This window comes from Rutidosis leptorrhynchoides, chromosome 1 (genome assembly GCF_046630445.1).
Source record: "Rutidosis leptorrhynchoides isolate AG116_Rl617_1_P2 chromosome 1, CSIRO_AGI_Rlap_v1, whole genome shotgun sequence".
Lineage (NCBI taxonomy): Eukaryota > Viridiplantae > Streptophyta > Magnoliopsida > Asterales > Asteraceae > Rutidosis > Rutidosis leptorrhynchoides.
In genome coordinates, this window is record NC_092333.1 from 157,600,784 (window position 1) to 157,622,814 (window position 22,031).

The 22,031-nt window shown below is 32.0% G+C and overlaps 2 protein-coding genes across 2 annotated transcripts; one reads left to right on the forward strand and one right to left on the reverse strand.

Moving 5' to 3' along the window:
• The first annotated feature begins 4,952 nt into the window (after positions 1-4,952).
• LOC139866491 (uncharacterized) lies at positions 4,953-6,438 on the forward strand. The gene has a single exon (XM_071854745.1). The coding sequence runs from the start codon at positions 5,090-5,092 to the stop codon at positions 6,221-6,223; it is 1,134 nt and encodes a 377-aa protein (XP_071710846.1). The 5' UTR covers positions 4,953-5,089; the 3' UTR covers positions 6,224-6,438.
• A 333-nt stretch (positions 6,439-6,771) lies between these two features.
• Positions 6,772-10,338, reverse strand: LOC139866500 (apyrase 2-like). Its single transcript, XM_071854757.1, has 9 exons — positions 9,792-10,338; positions 8,904-9,032; positions 8,753-8,809; positions 8,574-8,666; positions 8,251-8,456; positions 8,050-8,141; positions 7,738-7,955; positions 7,487-7,676; positions 6,772-7,186 (listed from the first exon to the last, which is right to left on the reverse strand). Exons 1-9 carry the CDS (start codon positions 10,119-10,121, stop codon positions 7,071-7,073), a joined length of 1,431 nt encoding a protein of 476 aa, XP_071710858.1. The 5' UTR covers positions 10,122-10,338; the 3' UTR covers positions 6,772-7,070.
• Between the last annotated feature and the right edge of the window lie 11,693 nt (positions 10,339-22,031).

Here is a 22,031-nt window from a genome sequence, read left to right on the forward strand (position 1 = left end):
ATACAACTTTTACTTATTATTATTATCAATGTTATTTTATCAAATAAATATGTAATACAAATAATATAATTACCTTAATAAAACTTATCATAATATTTTTTTAAATTAACTTTATAAATTTTATTACTTAAGATATATAAAAGTATATTTTTATATAAAATTTTATTTATTAATAAATGAATTATATTATTTACTCTATTAAATCTTTTAAAAATATTTAAAAATATAAAACGACGATATTTAAACTATATAATAATCATGTATAAATTTTGGAAATCATTTTGAGTCAAATTAACTTTTGTTGATCTTTGCATATTAGTCTCGAGCATTAGGATTGTGGTACACTATGACTTGACCTAATTTGTTAGACAAATATTGACCAGCACATATATATACATAATTAATTTAGGTTCGTGAATCCGAGGCCAACCTTGCACTTGTTCAATGACGTTATATGTATTTTTACTACGAAATACAGTATGGTGAGTTTCATTTGCCTTTTTACCCTTTATATTTTTGGGACTGAGAATACATGTGCTTTTATAAATGTTTGACGAAATAGACACAAGTAATTGAAACTACATTCTATGGTTGAATTATCGAAATCGAATATGCCCCTTTTTATTAAAGTCTGGTAATCTAAGAATTAGGGAACAGACACCCTAATTGACGCGAATCCTAAAGATAGATCTATTGGGCCTAACAAACCCCATCCAAAGTACCGGATGCTTTAGTACTTCGAAATTTATATCATGTTCGAAGGAGGATCCCGGAATGATAGGGGATATTCTTATATGCATATTGTTAATGTCGGTTACCAGGTGTTCACCATATGAATGATTATTTTTGTCTCTATGCATGGGACGTATATTTATGAGAACTGGAAATGAAATTCTTGTGGTCTATTAAAATGATGGAAATAAATGATTATGATAAACTAATGAACTCACCAACCTTTTGGTTGACACTTTAAATCATGTTTATTCTCAGGTGTTAAAGAAATCTTCCGCTGTGCATTTGCTCATTTTAAAGATATTACTTGGAGTCTTTCATAGCATATTTCGAAGAACGTTGCATTCGAGTCATTGAGTTCATCAAAGATTATTATTAAATCAATTTATAGTTGGATAGTGGATATTATGAAATGGTATGCATGCCTGTCAATTTTCGATGTAAAGAAAGATTGTCTTTTAAAAACGAATGCAATGTTTGTAAAATGTATCATATAGAGGTCAAATACCTCGCAATGTAATCAACTATTGTGAATCGTTTATAATGTATATGAACGGGTCCTTTCAGTTTATGCCGTTGTATAACCCACACATATATAAGTTTAAGTACTCATGCCTAGTATGTAAAACGTAAAATGCGTATGTATTCTCAGTTCCCAAAATAATTAAAGTAAAAAAGGGATGCTATAACTCACAGTGGAAAAGTAGTAGTAAAGTTGAGTCGGGAAGTAAGCAAGTATGTAGGTCCGGAAAGTCCTCAACCTAAGTCAAAAGTTACTAAGTCAGTAAATCGTCCCAATAGGTTTAAAAGTATGTAAATTAGGTCTTAAAGGTCATCATCAATCATCATTAAACAAAAAGGTGTAAAGTAAGTTTCGTTCATGAAAAGAGTTTAAAACAAAGGCTGACTTCGATCAGTCACCACGGCCTCTATACCTACTGAAATAAGGTGAGACTAGTGGCCATGGCTCCGTATATGAGTCCTTTAGTTGTGGTAAAAATTCCAGAAGTAAACGCGTCTTCGTTTGACTGTGGCGACGGTCTAAGTGCGAGTAGGTCAGAATTTTCAGCACAACGTTAAAAGACATAGTGACACTCGGAGGGCCATAAATCCTAAACCGTAACTCGGATTAAGACGAGTCTTAAATGAAAAATTACCTAATCGAACAGAGCTAACTGAAATTAAACTTTACAGTAGCCCAGGTATTCTGATCAGTTACAGAAAACAGTAAACAGTGGGTTCCGGTGGGTTCTTGGTGCTTGATGTTCATCACGGTTCTCATCCTTGATGCATATAGCTTCAAGTGTACAACTCGTTGATGTGTTTACATCATCTTTACCAAGTTTTGACCATCATAACACTAATGCAAGTCTAATATAAGTAGCACAACTCAATTAAGTGTTGCAAGTAGTTTGATGAACCAAAGTTACATCAAGATCTTAGATCCGACACATACATGAACTCTAAAAGTAATATTAAGCAACAAACTTGAAAGTAAACTAACTAATCAAGATCTTAAGTTGTAGAACATAGTTCTTAGTTAGATCTTGAAGATCCTAGACCCAAAAGTCTAGATCTAAAGTTATTAAGTTAGATCCTAAGTTATAACACTTGAATCTTTACTTTAATGAAACCATAAGTTATGAAACTTAGATTCTCATCTTGTAAAGTGTATGTAAGCTTTCAAGCTTTTGTTTATAACAAAATAAGTAGACCATAAGCTATAGAAACTTAGATCTTTCATAAGTATGTGAAGTTGTGACTAGAAAGTAAACTTCCATGTTCTTGAACTTACAAAGTTAACTTTAGTTCAAGAAAGTATGAGATCAAGATTAACTAGTAACACTTGACCATTATAACAACAAATCACGAATTCAAAAGTGCTTGAAATGAAGAAATAAACTAAATAAACAAGTAACTAGTTCATGGTTGTTCATACTTTAAAGATTCAAGCCAAGGCTTTGATCTTTAAGAAAGCAAACTTTAAGTTTACAACATGAACTTCAAGTAATGATTTACAACACATGAACTTACAATCTTTTAAAACATTAAGTGTAGAACATAAACTAGGAAGTTTTGTTCTTGTAAGTTCTTGTAAATACAAGATAATATGAAGAATCTAACTAGAAAGTTTGGTTCTTGTACTAGTAAGTAAACAACTAACAAAGACAAGTAACAAAACAACAACAACAACAACTAGTAAATAAACATTAAACAAGAACAAGTAATGATGATGATGAGGTGTTTATGTTCGGTTTTGGACAAGATAAAAAGGAAGAAGATAAGTCTTAAAGAACTCACAACTTGAGAGAAAAACTTGAGAGAAAAGTGTGAAGTATTTTGTGAGAGTAAAATGAAATGAAGACTAGTGAAAGAGTAATAAGGAAATTGAAAAAAAAAAACTCTCCCTTTACACAATGTAGGCCGATGGTTAGGGGATCAAAGGAGGGAAGGGAAAAGTCCACAAGTTCCTTCATGTATTTGGCTCAAAAGTTGGTAATAAGGTGTGCTTGCATGGGAACAAGATGTAATGGAACAAGTAACTAGATTCTATACAAGTTAATTAATCTAGTTCCATCTTAAAGTAATACTTGCATAATAAGATGGGCTAACAAGTCCATTTAAGTGTGTAGGGTGGGCTTCTAAGTCTAATAGCATTAATAAAAGCCCAAGTTCAAGTAGTTAACAAATAAATCCAATAAAGGCCCAAGTAATTAACTAGTAACTTTAGTTAATTAAAAATGATTAATAATAATTAATCATGGATGCAAATAATATCCGAAATATTATTCGTGAAAAGTTCGTGTGTCACAAAGACGTGTCGGGCATTTAAAGTCATGTATGGTAACAAGTAAATGTATAGAAATACATTCATTAAATCACAAGTATTAATAATAAACATTAATAATTAAAGATGGAAAAACCAGGGTCGTTACAGATGCTTTAGTACTTCGAGTTTTTATATCATGTCCGATGGAGGTCCCGGAATGATGGGGATATTCTTATATGCATCTAGTTAATGTTGGTTACAGGTGTTCAATCCATATGAATGATTTTAGTCTCTATGCATGGGACGTATATTTATGAGAACTGGAAATGAAATTCTTGTGGTCTATTAAAATGATGGAAATGAATGATTATGATAAACTAATGAACTCACCAACCTTTTGGTTGACACTTTAAAGCATGTTTATTCTCAGGTATTAAAGAAATCTTCCGCTGTGCATTTGCTCATTTTAAAGATATTACTTGGAGTCTTTCATGGCATATTTCGAAGAACGTTGCATTCGAGTCATTGAGTTCATCAAAGATTATTATTAAGTCAATTTATAGTTGGATAGTGGATATTATGAAATTGTATGCATGCCTGTCAATTTTCGATGTAAAGAAAGTTTGTCTTTTAAAAACGAATGCAATGTTTGTAAAATGTATCATATAGAAGTCAAATACCTCGCGATGTAATCGACTATTGTGAATCGATTATAATGTATATGAACGGGTCCTTTCATACAACACGGTAATACTTTGCATTTCATCTATTCAATATCTATCTACGGTTTTTATATATAGTACAATACCTTGCTTTAATTATTTAGGTATAGGGTAAAAAAAAAAACAAAACCGAAGTTTCAAACTTCGGTTTTGCTTTTTTTTTGTAAAAAAAAAAAAATTCGAAGTTCCAAACTTCGGATTTGGCAAAACCGAACTTTGGAACTTCGGTTTTACCATTTTCGAAATGATTTTGATAAAATTTTCATTTTTGCAAGTCTCTTTAAAAAAATTACTATTTTTTTAAAAAAAAAAAATCGGACCTTCTGGCCTATAAAAAAGAAATATGCTTTATCTGTACTGTATTTTAATAGTTTAAGGTATCTTTGAGGTAGATGTTTGGAGAGGTGTAGGTCTTATTAATAAAATCGTTGTTCAAAACAAAATAAAAAATGATGAAAATTCTTATAGTTAAGAAGCTAACACCAGTTACTATTTTGACCACAAAGTTGATGATGCTTATGTTTAGCTCAACTCGACTTGCATCGTTATCGTTATCGTTATCGTTATCATTATTCATTTTCATTATCACGATTATTATAATGTACGAAAGGGATATAATTCTCTTTTATACTAGGGGATATTTTGAAACATCTTTATAACATAAGGGATATATGTGAAAATTTATTATTCGCTTACGTCAGATTATAAAATATTCTATCTACGTTTGTATAGAACAGATCAATTGCGATTTGCTTCATGAAGGCTTTGAATTTGACAGGTTAGTTCATTCAATCTCCCAGTTATTAGTCTATAATCTGAAATTATCATCAATTTATTGCATATATTCAAACCCAAAAACCATATCATGAATCCCAATAACCACAATTTACAAGTCTTCATTCAAGCACCCGATCTTAAAATCCCAATTCGTGCCCTAACCCTAACCCCCAATTTCACAATCCACAATCTCAAACAGTCATTTCTTTCTCAAATTGATTTACTTCATCAAGCCATATCATCTTCCACATTCCTCACACTCAACGGCCGTCCTCTTTCCGATTCCCACACCGTCAAATTCGCCGGAATCAGAAATTTAGCAACTTTAAACCTTAATTTCCGTCTCTCCGGTGGAGGAGGTGATGGCGGATCCACATGTGCGGAGTCACGTGACTGTTATCTCAGCATGTATGCTGAGAGAAAACCTGATAAAGTTGATCCGAACGAACAGCGTTTATCGAAATGGTTGAATTGCGCCTTGTCGAATGAGCCGTTGAAGCATCCGATAGTGATTGATCATTTAGGGAATTTGTTTAACAAACAGGCGTTAGTTGAGGCATTGTTGACTAAGAGATTACCAAAAGCGTTTTCACATGTCAAGGGTTTGAAGGATATGATTGCGGTAGAGCTTGAATCGGTACCGGGTAAAGCTTCGAATTCGGATGTGAAGTTTCAGTGTCCGATTACGGGGTTGGAGTTTAATGGGAAGTACAAGTTTTATGCATTGAAAAGCTGTGGGCATGTGTTGAGTGTTAAGGCTTTGAAGGAAGTGAAATCCTCTAGTTGTCATGTTTGTCGTAAAGAGTTCGTTGAGTCGGATAAGATTGTGATTAATGGGAACGAAGAGGAAGTGATTGCGTTACGTGAGAAGATGGAGATTGAGAAAGCTGAGAAGGCGAAACTGAGAGAGAAGAAGGTGAAGAAAGTGAAAAATGGAGGTGTTGGTGTTGATGGTGGGGCCGATGATTCGATTGATGAAGTTAAGTTAAGCGGGTCGAAACGTGGGATGGAGTTGAAGGGACCTGAGAAGGTGTCCGGAAAGATCGAGACACATGGGGAAGGAAAGGGTAATGGGAAAAATGAAGGGAAGCGGTTTAAGGCGGGTGATAGGGCACCTGCGAATGCGAATAAGGAAGTGTATGCGTCGATTTTTATATCTTCAAGGAAATCGGATTTTAAGGAAACATATTCTTGCAGGTCATTGCCACTTGGTAGGAACTAATGAATTGTTGAGGTTTGGTTCATGTGAAAATGGTTGGTGGTTTTGTGTTTGCTGTAATGTTAAAGGTGTACTTCTTTTGGATGATATTATAGTTTGACATTAATGAGATAATGTTGCTTTCTTTTTGAAGTTGTGAATTGTATTACAGTAGTAGTTAAAGTACTGATTAGGTAACCAAGCTGAAACTGTCAATTTTCTTAATGTGTTTAGGTTCTGCTATCTGTTTGTTAAAATGTATGCTGCTATATGTTTATTACAGAACTGCACCAACTAAGAAGAAGAATCATTATAGGCGATCTTGGTTGGAATCATGAGTTACTTGTAAATCAAAAAGGTTTCACATTTTTAATAGGAAAACCCGCAATTTTATCATACTTGGTCCATAAGGTCATAAATGGCTGAATAAATAGTGTTTCAATGAAGACGATGTGATAAATAAGCTTTTCCATTTGTTGTCTAGTTTTTTCTTCATAATAAATAACAACTGTGAAAAATAATAGAACAGGAGACTTGGCCCATTTATCCAGCACTCAAGAAGACACTGAAGATGAACACAAATACTAATTTGGAAAAGTGTTTTACAGAATAGAATTTATAGATACAATGTTGAATAGATATTAAATTACCAACACAAATGAATTCTACTTATGCATTGCTGTGCTGTATATAAATTTTAAATATCAACTCAAAATTCGGTTCTGCAGCAAGAGTACATTCTCAATATAATAGTTACTGGTAGTGTAAAGAAAATTTTCTGAAGACCTCAGCATTTACCGACCCGCTGATCTGGCGACATCCCATAGGTCACCAGCTTCATACATTGATGCTAGTGATAATGTAGTAGTAGTTAGTTGACTGCTGACACCGCTTCAATTGCACTGCCCAATGGCCAAGCAGCTTCAACCAATGAATTTTGGTACTTAACCTTTTTCACGAGTGTAATTTGTTGCTGCGGTTGCAGGTCTGTCGATGAAAATACAAGCAATTAGATACTAATTCTTTTTTTATTATCCTAATGTATGTAATTTTATCATTATCTCCATTTCACCATCCAGAGTTTATTTAATAATGAAATGAGTCAAAACATGTTGACTGTCCATCTAAATGTATTCAGATGCATAAAACCTTATAAAAATAGCTTTTTTTTAAAATTGCTCTGTAATATGTGGTAATGTTTTGTACTTATATTCAACACACAGTTTGAGCTGTTTAGCAACCCGTCAGAGAGTCGAATATTTAAGTCCGTATGCGGGTATAACTTACCAAAGCCATCTACAAGTAATGTGTACTGGTACACAAGATCCATGCATAAGTATGGTAGGTTAGCAGGCTCAACATCTGGATATTTAGATTTGGCATCCTCGAGTGTTGTCTGACAAGCAAGTTCAGCAGCCTTCTGGAAATCTATTGGGCGAACTTTCGCAACATGACTCTTTGGATCAACAAAACCAGCCTACATCATGAGAGTATTAGTTGATGTGTGCTGTCTGTTTATAATTATAATTATATATTACCTCAGCAGCGCGATCAAAAAAGAAAGAGGCGACAAATAGATTCTTTTGACCATCACCACCACCACCATTCCAAACTCCTCCAAAAGTGCATTTCATGTGTGTGCAAGTTGGTTCATTAACTTTAAGGGCCTTTAATGCCTCTTTACTACACTTTTTCATGCTTGATCCAGAACGAGAAGCTGACGCCTTGTAATCAGTTCCTCCATATGTATAAACCCCTAGAAAAAGCATTATTAAATTACATATTTTTCTGCAATGCATTTTGTTTATGCAAACATTAGTGTTATAGGCACTGAGTCAGGGGCCACATACCATCATAGCCAGCTAAGATGCATGGACTTTCAGAATCGTTTGCAACTCCCAGGATCTCAGCTCGAGCTGCTAATAATCCATACTTCAAGTAACTGCATAATGATCAAGAAACTTATAGCCAAAGTTGAACAAATCAATACCCCCCCCCCCCCCCCCCCCCCCCCCCCACAACACACACACACAGAGGAAGATGAGGGCAACCTATGAACATAAAGGTAATATTTAGTTCCCATGAGAAACATTTCCTTGACATATGTATCTTCTCCACTTGTTATCCTTGGAGCCTTAGCAGCATCAGCCTCTGAAATAGCATATGCCATTTGTACTGATCCACCACCAAGATCAACTACTCCAACTGTCTGTGAATATTTCTTGCCTAATTTTTTTAACAAATAATTTATGGTCACCTGTAGATATTAAATGTGTTATTAGTTGATACTTCCTGAATGCATGAAGAAACATGAAAGAGGGGGCCCAATGCTTTAAAACCAACATTCATGAGATATAAGAAGTAAGTAGCTTACCCATTGATAAGCACCTTCCTGAGTTCCATCCAAAACAGTTACCCAATCATCATTCGACTTAAGGCTGCTCTTCACTTTCAGAAAATCTTTCACCTATATGAACATACATTACAAAAAGCGTTAAATAGAGTAGAAAACATAAAGAGTGATAAAAAGGTTCGCTGAAGAGTAGTATTTACAGCTTGCAAAATTCTTTCAGATGCATCAACTCCCAACTGTCTCAAACCTGCAGTTGCCTGCAGATAAAATATGTCATTCAGTATTACATAAGCATACAGCTGCAACAATATACACAAGTGTCATCAGCATTTAACAATGCAAATCACTAACCCCAACTTTGACAGGTGTATTTTCCCGCATATCTTTTGGAACAACCTTTTCTGCTTTCTCTAATAAAGGTAAAAGAGAATCTGCAGCCTCTTTTGGGTCGGTTGCATGTGCACTCAACCCTGGCTTCAACTATAACAGCAACAATTAAAAACTGTTAGTCCTCTTACAATAGTAGCAGATAAAGTAGAATACCAATAACAACTCAATACAAGATTTGATTTTATTAATGCCAAACATCTACCCAAAGATACACAAAGTATTAAAATATAGTACAGACAAAGCATATTTCTTTTTTATAGGCCAGAAGGTCCCATATGCATCTCGATTATAAAACTAGGTAGCTTTGAATCTAGTTGCAGTCAATCAGTATATGGCTACTTGATGATCCTAAAAGATTCATTAGCTAGTTAGTGAACATTTAAAGTGTTGGATAGTGGAGTCTGATGATTATGTAGATGACCGAGTCACCACCTCGGTTGGCAGTTTCCTGGAAGGCAAGTCAATTTACTAAATAGGATTACTACTCTGTCCTCCGTATATACAAAGCAATGAACGATATCAACATCGAAATCAATAATAACTCTTTAAGTTCAGTCGTGCATTGATTTCACGTGTGCTTAAACTTAGGTATTGAACCTCGTTTTTACAAATCAGTTGAGGCTAACATACAAGTATCAGAATCTAATTATCGACAGATGAACACTTCATCCATTGAAACTGTAGCAGATCTGCCGCTCCGATTTATGTTTCTATCTACATCATCTATGTAAGTACATTTGTTCATTAGTACCAGTACCACAGTATCTGCATCAATTTCTAAACTAAACTATAGTTTACAACAGAGTAATACTAAATGCATATATATATATTAACTAACTAAATACATACCTGCTCAAAAAGCTCAAGCTCATCGCCAATGTGCACGAGATCCAAATTCTTATCGAAGCAGAAAACATGAACTCTACTGCCTGAGCTACCTGCATCAAATATAACGGCATACCGATTTGATGACGGATCTGACTGCAAGACATAATTAGGCGAAAACTTTCTATTGGCAGGTAAAATTCCGTCGTTTGGAGATCGAACAGAAGGCATAAGAAACAAAACGAACGAGATTAAGACGAGAGGTATTGAAATGACCATAATAACCCCGCGGTAACGATGAATTTTATCAGAAACGGATTCATTATACTGCGATTGACGATTTCGTTTCAGCATTTTGTCGATTTGATCTGCCGCCGCCGCCGGTGGTGGTGGCGTAGAGAATACTTGACCTTCTAGAAGCTCCGCGGCTGAAGGAGATCGGTACCGGATCTGTCCGTTTCCGGATGCGGCGGCTGACGGTGGCTTCACGGACTGAAGAGAATTATCTTGTACGGACTCCAGCTCTTCTTAATTTGGTAATAACGCACACACGGTTATGTGATTCGATTCAATTCAAATTAACGGATTGATGAATCAATCAATCGATCGATCAAATCTTAGATCAATTGATTAAGTATAAGAAGTTGAATGTATAATACAAACTGAGGACGAATTGAATATTACGACGACGTGAAATTGAGCATTGATCAGAGAATAACAATGCTGGCGTGTTTGTGATTGTGATTGTGGTTGTGGCTAATTTGTGTTGAAGTATATAAGCAAATATGTTGATTTTGAAAGTGTAATTCAAGCAAAGGAGTTATGAATTTTATGTGATTTTTTTCTCCAAAATAAAAAAAAAAAATGACACGTCAACTTTTTATTCATACACAGTACAATTACTAATATAGCTTTACTTACCATAATAATAGAAGTTCAACTCTTTAGATGAACTTAACGATATAATTGTAAATTTTATGATAAAAAATTGCGTATTAATCAAAAACTAGTGTGACATCCCTTTAAATTAAGAGAGATGGAAAAAGTTTGATTAAATATCTAATTCAAATCATTACAATACACAATACACAACAACTAAAAATTAGCACATCAAACTACAATTGAAACACCCTAGCTCTTGTACCTACTTCAATCGACGTCATAGCATCTTAAAAATCTCGAAGACCAACCCGAAATATAGTGTACCCAAGCAAAAACAGCCATCACAAACAACACCCTAACAAGAAAACAGAATCCCCAAAACTACATCTATCAAACAAAAAGTTACGAGTTCAGGCCCATGTATAGCTGTTAGAAACCACAACAATGAACAAACCTGTCATTACTTGAAAACCACCTCCCGGAAATGAAACTACTAAATATATGCATGAACGACATCCTTGAAACCCACGAGAACCATCGACAAGAAAACCTAAAGCGCTATGAAAGCATACCCGACAAAGATGAAGCATCCAGGAGGAGAAGCAGCAGCACACAGCGTATTTTTAACGGGACATATCTTTCCGCTCGCCTCGCGTTAAATTTTTTCGAACCCACCGTTCAACTCAAAAAAATCTTGCGAACACAACGGGACTAACTATACGCGAAACGGACACTTCTAAAAAAACGCTAAATACCTCGAATATATTCAATACATATACACACCTATATTAACTAAGTGTATCAAAAATCACCCGTAGCAAAATGTTTTTACTTATGTAGATACATAACACTCCGTTAACTATGCATACGTAACCCGAAAGGCCCTGCGGCATCGCGCGGGCCCATTTTACTAGTTATTATTAATAATGATTAATAACATTAATATAATATTATTAGTATTATCACCTTTACTAAAATCATTAAGATTATTATAAATATCATTATTATCAATACTTAACATTAATATTAAATATCATTATTATTAATATCAATATTATTATTACCCTTATAAAACAACTTATTAATATTTTCATTAATATAATTATTATTATTATTATTATTATTATTATTATTATTATTAATAGTATTATTAACATTTTATAACGGTTATTATCATTATAATTAATTATAATTAAAATTATCATTTTTATTATTAATATTGTCATATTAATATTATTATCATTATTTTATTATTATCATTATTATAATTATCATTTATAATATTATTACTTGTTATTATAATTATTATTATTAGGATTATTATTATTAACTTCTAATCGGTAATATTAAACAATTGAAAACATGACATATACCTAATTTAGGTCTACTTTAAAATTTTTTATTTTTTTTATTGCCATCGTGATCATATCTGATTATATTTTATTTTTTATCTGCTGTGTATTATTTTTTTCTTCTGTTTGATCAATCTGAGTCGACACCCATTTATATTATGTAAATCGATCATCTCAAGTGATAAACGATTCATTCTCCATTACTATTATCAATTTAAAATCACAACAAGCTTGGTCTAATTGAATTAAAAACAGAAATTGAGAGAAAACAGAAACACGTATATCTCTGTTCTTATTCATTTATTCAAAACTTCGAATTCAAAATTTATTTCAATATGTAATAACGCAGTTGTGTTAGGAATCCTTTGAGCAAACTATCTGCAAAAATTAAGGTTCAAATTCTTTCTATCGATTTCTAATTTTGAGGTCAAAGTTTCGATTTTGAAAAGTCAAACGATTGTTCATCAACGAATTTGAATTTTCTGTTATGTTTCGAGTTAAATTGAGGATTTCAGAAGTTTATAGGATAGATTTAAAACCTATTTCATGTTATAATCGTTGTCTAAAACATCCTTAAATTCGAAAATCAAATATTGAGTTGATATTTTTTTTTTCGTAAACAGCAGCAGGTTTTTTTTTTTTTTGATTTTTTTATATTTTTTTTGTTGTTGAACAAAGGTATCAAATCCAGGTTGTTTCAAATTAAAGTTTAAGTCTTAATCCAAACCTGTAATTCATAAGTTCGTTTTTGTTTGATTTTTGGCCGTTTGAGTTTTTTTTTTTAGAAGAAGAAGAATATGAAACAGAATTAAAACGATTAAATAAAATTAGGTTATAAATAAAACAGAAAAGTAGCAGCAGTGTGATGGTTAGTTTGGGTGTTGGTTTAGCAAGAGGTCTCGGGTTCGAGCCCGGTCGTTGGCATTTTTTTGGAAAAACATCTAAAAGGTAGACTTTTACTTTTATTATTATTATTATTATTATTATTATTATTATTATTATTATTATTATTATTATTATTATTATTATTATTATTATTATTATTATTATTATTATTATTATTATTATTCTTATTAGTATTATTATCATAAGTATTAGTATTATTATTAGTAGTATTACTATCATTATAATTAGTAATAATTTGTATTATTATTATTATTATTAGTATTATTATTAAAAGTATTATTGTAATCAAATATACATTTTTTATATATTATTATCGATATTATTACTATTACTAATGCTAAAGTTATTATAAACATTAATATTTAAAACATAATTATAATTAAAAAGTATCACTTTAATTAAAGTTATCAAAATTATCATTTCTAATAAAACTATCATTTTATTAAAAATTAACATTGTTATTAAAATTATAATTAAAATTTTATTTAGGTTATTATTATTATTATCGTAAAAAAGATACAACTTTATATTTATACTTATTAATATTATTTTACTAAATAAATACTCGTTGTATAAAAATATATTCAAAACCTACAACAGAACTATATGTATATTTTTATAATGAACACTGCTTAATTAATTATAATAAATATATTTAATGTACTATTTTCAAATAACATATAAAAGTAACACACACACACACACACACACACACACACACACATATATATATATATATATATATATATATATATATATATATATATATATATATATATATATATATATATATAAACATATATAATTGAAATAACAAATATATTACTATAAGTAATATATTATACACAAATTGGTTTGATTAACATTATATGTTTAATATACTTGTTAATATATAAATAATTGATATCGGTTCGTGAATCGGAGGTCAACTATGCACTTGTTCAGCGCCATCATATGCATATTTACTACAAACTATCGTATCGTATCGTGAGTTTTCATAGCTCCCTTTTTATATATATTTTTGGGCTGAGAATACATGCGCAACTTTTATAACTGTTTTACACGTTAGACACAAGTACTCAAACTTTTATGCTATATACGTGCTTTGTCATGCTAAATCCCCGCCGTAATATCGTTAATTGCTGAGGTATAAGATGCAAACTTAGTTATTGTGAGTAGCGCTACTGAGAGTGACGTCTCTGTCCATTTGACCGTTGGTCTTTGGATACATAATAATGATTCAACGACACTGACAGTACAAGGTGTCACGGGGTAACTTTTGTTTAGTCGCGATATTACAAACAGCAACTTTTTCGATTGATATATTTGGAATCAATCAACTTTAAACTTAAATCTTGTGGTCTAATGCTATACCGAACTATTGATTTATGATAAACCTATGAACTCACTCAACCTCGTGTTGACTTTTTAACGCATGTTTATTCTCAGGTACTTAAATATTGCTTCCACTGTATATCTGCTGCTTTGATGATGATTGCTTGCTATGCTTGGAGTCTTCATTACATATCATATCAATTAAAGACATTTAATACTCTAAATACAATGTAATCTATTTATCTTCCGCTGCAAAACTCAATAAAACGTCTCATATAGAGTCGTTCTAGTTTATACAACTGTGATTTGATATAATTAGTCACAAATACCCCAGGCCCTATTTGGGGGTGTGACAGATTGGTATCAGAGCAGATTGTTGTAGAGAACTAGGATTGCATCTTAAGTGTGCCTTATACAATTAGGTACCTTAGCAATGTAGGACTACAACTTTTCTTGACTATAGTGCCTTTAATTGTTACCTTTAATTGTTAAATGCTACACTATACCTTAAAAACTATGCTTATTAAATTCTTTAATCTTCCTTAGAATGCCAAGCCAATCTAAGAACTCTGCTCACTCTCCTAAGTACTATCCAATTCCGCCACCACATTTAAATGCGACACCGTTCTCGACATTCCTTTGTCATCTATCATGGTTATGTGTATTACATAGGTATTACATGAAATGTTATCCATGATTCTTGAAATCTCTACTATTCATATTTATTACTTTCAAAATATTTGCTTTCTCGTTATTTTTGATCATTGAATTTTCTTGACGAGTGGTGTCTACGAAACTCTAGAATGGAAGGGCTTGGATTACCGATTTAAAGGATCCTATAGCTCAAGCCCCTAGGCCTGAATAGGCCATTACGAATTGAAAGTCTTTAATCAAAAGTTTATCTGATTACATACTTATCAATTCTTATCTCGACACGTCATACTGCAATTATTGCATAAATGAAGTATAGACAAATCATATCTTATCATATCTATCCAAATGGACTTTGTCTAACACTTTTCCTAAATTTCCTCCGTAAATTATGGAAATATTTTTGCTATATATACGTATTCAAGGAAACGAATATATCATAAAATATTCAACACCCATTTCATATCAAAAACCCTAATCCAAATCACATAATATGGATTTCTCACCTGATTCCTCAAGTTCCTCTAGCTCCGAAGATAACGTGACGAGAGCACACTCACCGATCAATTACCGTGATTTCTTCAGAAAATGAGGATGGGTTCGCGAAATACTCACACTATGGAGAAATGAAGAAGGTACTCCTTATCACGAGCTAAACTTACCACCAAACGTCGGAGTACTCGATTTGCTTACCGGCGAACTTGTTCACAATACCGTTTACACACTTTTCGCAAGGATTTTCCTCCTCGAAGGTCGTCTCACCGTAGTCAAAGAAGTTATTCATCCTCTACTCCCAAATTCTAATCAGATAGGGTTATTAGAAGAAGTTAGAAGACTTCGAACTAAATATCAAGAATTGACAAACCTTACGGAGGAATGGGTAGAACAAATCCATAGACTCGAGCATAAAGTAGAAACCCTGGAGGAAACGGTGCACGATTTAGAAGCTAGGCTCACACCTACTACCCAAGTACCACAAGAAACACCAGCAGCATAACCAGCACCACCAGTACCAGCAATACCTCAACATCACCAACACCGCAAGCACTAAAGGCACCAGTATCAGCAACAGCAACACCAGTACCATCGGCACCATCAGCATCACCACCAACAGCATCAGCTTCACCAACAACAACATCAGCATTCCACGCCTCAACATCACACTCGTTACCTCAAGCATCAATATCATACGCCCCATAGATACCGAAGTATATCAATAATCATGAACGATGAAGTATTGATTCATAACTTCATTAAAGAAATATTTCGCGACGATTATGTACTCTCAAGTTTTGAAGATTATATATTCTCGTTTCAAACGTAAATCAAATGAGCTTAATATTATATTAACTCATTAAATCCATGATTACATCTGAAGGAAAATGTATATGTAACTATATTTTCATAAAGATTGTAATTAAAAATTCTTTTGTACAAACTGTTGATTGTGAAAATATTTTAACGGGTAGGTAATACCCGAGAAATATTTATATCTCACATTAATATGTTACATTGTACATTCTTCAATTCTGATTCAATAAGTCAGTAACTATACTACTTACATTCACAAGATATATGTATCTGTTCACTAAAGAACAACCACTACATTTTGACATATCAGAATCCAATCAAAGTTTTAGCAAGTGTTATCTTCTTAAAGATTACTACATTCCTGAATTATATTCATTTGCATTCTGTGATGAGTTATCACATCAAACAACCGAAATTATCATTTACGACATTTCTTCGACAACTGTTAGATCCATTGATGGATAAATCTTACGCTTAAACACTTCAATTTCAAAATTCTTGAAAACATCCTTTGTATCTTGACGATCACAATCAGCGTTTAATCATCTAAAAATGAAATTTATTGAAACCATCTCGGATTGATAGCCGATGATCCAAAAATGGCTGCATTAAATGCAGAGGAAACATCAAAATTATAGAAGGTCTTAAGGGCCAAAAGTTTGATAATAAAGAATGGTACAAGCTCAGATTTGGAACTGGAAAACGGATTGAGCAAACTATGAAGGAGGCTGTAGACAAATCACAAGGACTAAACCTATACTCAAGGAATCTAGATGATTCGATTTCTGATGGAAATTACAGAAGACATATAATCTCCTTACGCATTTTAAATCCTTACAGAAGAATTTTTCTCATTCGATCTTAGTAATTCTAAGATATCATCATATCTTTCAGTATAAATATCCTCGATATTTCTGAAGATATCTTCATAACTCTTCTTGTCCGAGATTACTTATCTCTTCGTGCTATCTGTATTACATAATAAAGGAAACTATTTTAGTTTCTATATTCTGCAAAATTCAAGTTCAAATTATGAATGATTTGAAGTAGTGTTGGTAATTGAAGCATGAGTTAGTATAATATAATGACGTCAGGCCAACGTGATTATATTACAGTAAGTCAAGCTAAATTTTTAATGAAAGATGATGATTCATAGACTCTATAATCATCATTTGCCATGTTACACAACTCTTACATTCTACTTAACCTCTGAACATATCAAGAACATATATTCTCGATAGTTCTATCCTCGGTAATTCTGGTAATTTGACAAATCAAATCGTGTTATTACCTTTCTTTCTGCTTTGTATATTATGATCATTTGAAACTCTATGCCTACGAATTCTGGACCATTATTCGCTTGACTTAAAGCCGGAAAGGAAAAACAAAAGCATGGAGCTCCTAAATATAAAGGAAAATATAAAGCCCGATAACAACACCGAAATTACAAACAGTGTATATCAATGCGTATAGCAAAATAAAGACACGGGAGAACTAAAAACACTATAAATCCAAGAGCATAGTAAAAGTAAACAGATTCCTCTGGTGGTAAATAAAAAAGAAGAATGACTGTATATATGGTCAATATAATAACAAGGGTCAATACGGGATTAAGCATTTCCTTAATCTTTTAGAATTATGAATTGAGAAAGAAAGTATAGAAGTGGTGAAGATAATGAAACGGAAGAAGCTAATTTATAGCGAAATTCCAGACACAGCAATCAAGGCAATTTACCACATTTAATCAAAGAAAATCTCAAATTCCTTAATTTTCGGAGAATCAAAACTTATAGATTACGAAGATTTCTTTAATTCCTTGAATCCCGGAAATCAGTCGTGACTACGTCAAAAGTTAAGGCGAACATTTAATTTCCTCATTTCAATCTTTTACGATAGCTTCGTTTATACTCTTCCTGTAATCGAATCGTTTTATCCATATTATTTAATGTCGATAAAACTCTAATTTTCAACTCATATTCATCATTAAAATATTTTTGTTGTCAACAATGACGATCTCTATCAAATTTCATGACCATGATTTTCACGAACTCCTCTCTATTTTATCTACCCTAATATTGTGGCATAAACGCTCAAGGTATTAAATAAGCTCACTATTATTCATAACACATTTCACGTGTATTGAAATGCTTGTATGACGTCATCATCTCCTCCTGAGGAAACCTAATCGATGACAATCTTGTTAAATCCTTTAGATAACCTCCGCATTAATAATAAAATGCACTTCGTAAAATTTAGGGATCGTAAGATTTAAACGCTTGAAACAAAACAATATTCTATCCGTTGGATTTCACGTAAGGCCCCGAGTATACCTAGGAATGTGAAAACCAAATAAAACGAAAATATCCTCACCTATTTACAAACATCGCCGACCGATGGCAACAACTAAATTTCGGGACGAAATTTCTATTAACAAGGGGATACTGTGACAACCTGGAAAATTCCAACTAAAATTAAACCTAATCTTTATATGAATTCGACACATTAAGCATAGTCTATTATCCTGCGTATCAAAATTTAAAACTGTTTTCATGAATTCAATTACCTTTCGACCAATTCCGACGATTCACGAACAACTATTCGTAAATAATTAAGCATTAGTATTAATTTGTTATATTAATATTATTATTAATATCTTTTTAATAATATATCACTAATCATTAACATTTACAAGTATTATTATTTCAAATAATATTAATGTTATTAACCATATATACTAATAGGGACCAAAAATTTGGTCGTTTTGGCCCCATTCCCACCCAAATTTGGGCAAAACGACAATAGTGGGAAAAAGAGGGGAAAAAACCAAACACCCCCTCACACTATTTCAAACTTTTTAAATTAGGTCCCCATATTAGGGGTATAAAATGAAACTTATTATTTTAATTAAAAATCTTAATCAAACTTCACCCGTATTTTTAACAGGACATATCTTTCCGCTCGCCTCGCGTTAAATTTTTTCGAACCCACCGTTCAACTCAAAAAAATCTTGCGAACACAACGGGACTAACTATACGCAAAACGGACACTTCTAAAAAAAATGCTAAATACCTCGGATATATTCAATACATATACACACCTATACTAACTAATTGTATCAAAAATCACCCGTAGCAAAACGTTTTTACTTATGTAGATACATAACGCTCCGTTAACTATGCATACGTAACCCGAAAGGCCCCGCGGCATCGCGCGGGCCCATTTTACTAGTTATTATTAATAATGATTAATAACATTAATATAATATTATTAGTATTATCACCTTTACTAAAATCATTAAGATTATTATAAATATCATTATTATCAATACTTAACATTAATATTAAATATCATTATTATTAATATCAATATTATTATTACCCTTATAAAACAACTTATTAATATTTTCATTAATATAATAATAATAATTATTATTATTATTATTATTATTATTATTATTATTATTATTATTATTATTATTAACATTTTATAACGGTTATTATCATTATAATTAATTATAATTAAAATTATCATTTTTATTATTAATATTGTCATATTAATATTATTATCATTATTTTATTATTATCATTATTATAATTATCATTTATAATATTATTACTTGTTATTATAATTATTATTATTAGGATTATTATTATTAACTTCTAATCAGTAATATTAAACAATTGAAAACACGACATATACCTAATTTAGGTCTACTTTAAAATTTTTTATTTTTTTATTGCCATCGTGATCATATCTGATTATATTTTATTTTTTATCTGCTGTATATTATTTTTTTTTCTTCTATTTGATCAATCTGAGCCGACACCCATTTATATTATGTAAATCGATCATCTCAAGTGATAAACGATTCATTCTCCATTACTATTATCAATTTAAAACCACAACAAGTGTAACGACCTTGGATTTTCCAACGTCTATTTATTAATAATTATTATTATTAATACGTGTGATTAAACGAATGTATGTTATTACGTTTACATGTTGCCATGATTGCCCGTACTTGACTTTAATTGCCCGAAACGTCCTTGTGACACGCGAAACTTACACGAATAATATTTTTAGAATATTATTTACATTCATGATTAAGTTTATTAATCATTTTGATTAACTAAGGTTATTAGTTGATTACTTGGGCCTTTACTAGTGTTAGTGGACTTTTACTTGAATTATCACTAAATTGGACTTGGGCTCACTTTAATGGACTTGATTAGCCCACCCTACTTCTTATATGGACTTAATTAGCCCATCTAAACATGTAAGTATTACTTGTAAGTGTAACTATCTAGTTTTGTTCATTTGAAATCTAGTTATCACATAATCCCCATGCATGCATCCTCATTATCCAATCTTTTAAGCTTTATCATGCAAGGACCCATTGAACATTTCCCTCCCCCTTCTTGATCCCTAAACCGTCAGTTGAGAAAGCATATGGGGAGAGTTTGGTTTTCATTTTTCATTACTTACTCACTCATATTTTCTCTCATACTCTTTCACTTCTCAAAAACACTCTTACTTGCAACTTTCCTTTTCTCTCTTTTACTCTCAATTATTGTAAGTTACATGATACTTTTTCTCTTCTTTTCTTCTTGTAAAAACTGAACCAAGCACCCTTTAATCATCATCATAAATTGCTTGTTGTTTACTTATGCTTTGTTGTTGTTAAGTTACTTGAAGTTTGTTGTTATTTACTTACTTACTTGGTTTCAAGAATCAAACTTACTAGTTTCATTCTTCTTTTATCTTGTAATTTCAAGAACACTCAAGAACATAAACTTACTAGTTTATGATTCTACCTTACTTGTTTTAAAATATTTAGAGTTCATGTGTTGCAAATCATACTTGTAAGTCATGTTAGTAAACTTTAAAGTTTACTCTCTTAAAGATCAAACTTTGGTTTGAATCTTTAAAGTATGAACAACAATGAACTAGTTACTTGTTTACTTAGTTTATGTCTTCATTTTATGCACTTTAATTTCATGTTTGTTGGTTGTTATTGGTCAAATGTTACTAGTTAACTTTGATCTCATTAATCTTGAACTAAAATTAACTTTAAAAGTTCAAGAACATGTAAGTAAGTTTCTTTAATTATAACTTGGTACACTTATGCTAGATCTAGACTTTTGAGTCTTTGGATCTTCAAGATCAAACTAAAGAACTATGTTCTACAACTCAAGATCTTGATTTCATGAGTTTACTTTCAAGTTTGTAACTTATTATTAGTTTTAAAGTTCATGTATGTGTTAGATCTAAGACTTTGATGTAACCTTGGTTCATCAAACTTCATACAACTCTTAAATGAGTTGTGCTACATGTATTAGACCTACACTTGTGTCATAATAGTCAAAACTTGGTTAATATTACTTTTACATTTCATGTATGTGTTGAATCTAAGACTTTGATGTAACTTTGGTTCATCAAAACACTTGCAACCCTTAAGTGAGTTGTGCTTCATGTCTTAGACTTACACTTGGGTTATGATGGTCAAACCTTGGTGAAAATGATGCAAACACATCAGCGAGTTGTACACTTGAAGCTATATGCATCAAGGATGAGAACCATGATAAGCATCGAACACCAAGAACCACCGGAACCTACTGACCCTACTGTTCTACTGTTTCTGGGTCTGATCAGCAAGACCTGGGCTGTTTTAATGTTGATTTTCAGATATCTATTTTCGATTAGATAATTTTTCATTTAAGACTCGTCTTCATCCGAGTTACGGTTTAGGATTTATGGCCCTCCGATCGTCACTATGTCCATTTAACGTTGTGCTGAAAATTCTGACATACTCGCACTTAGACTGTCG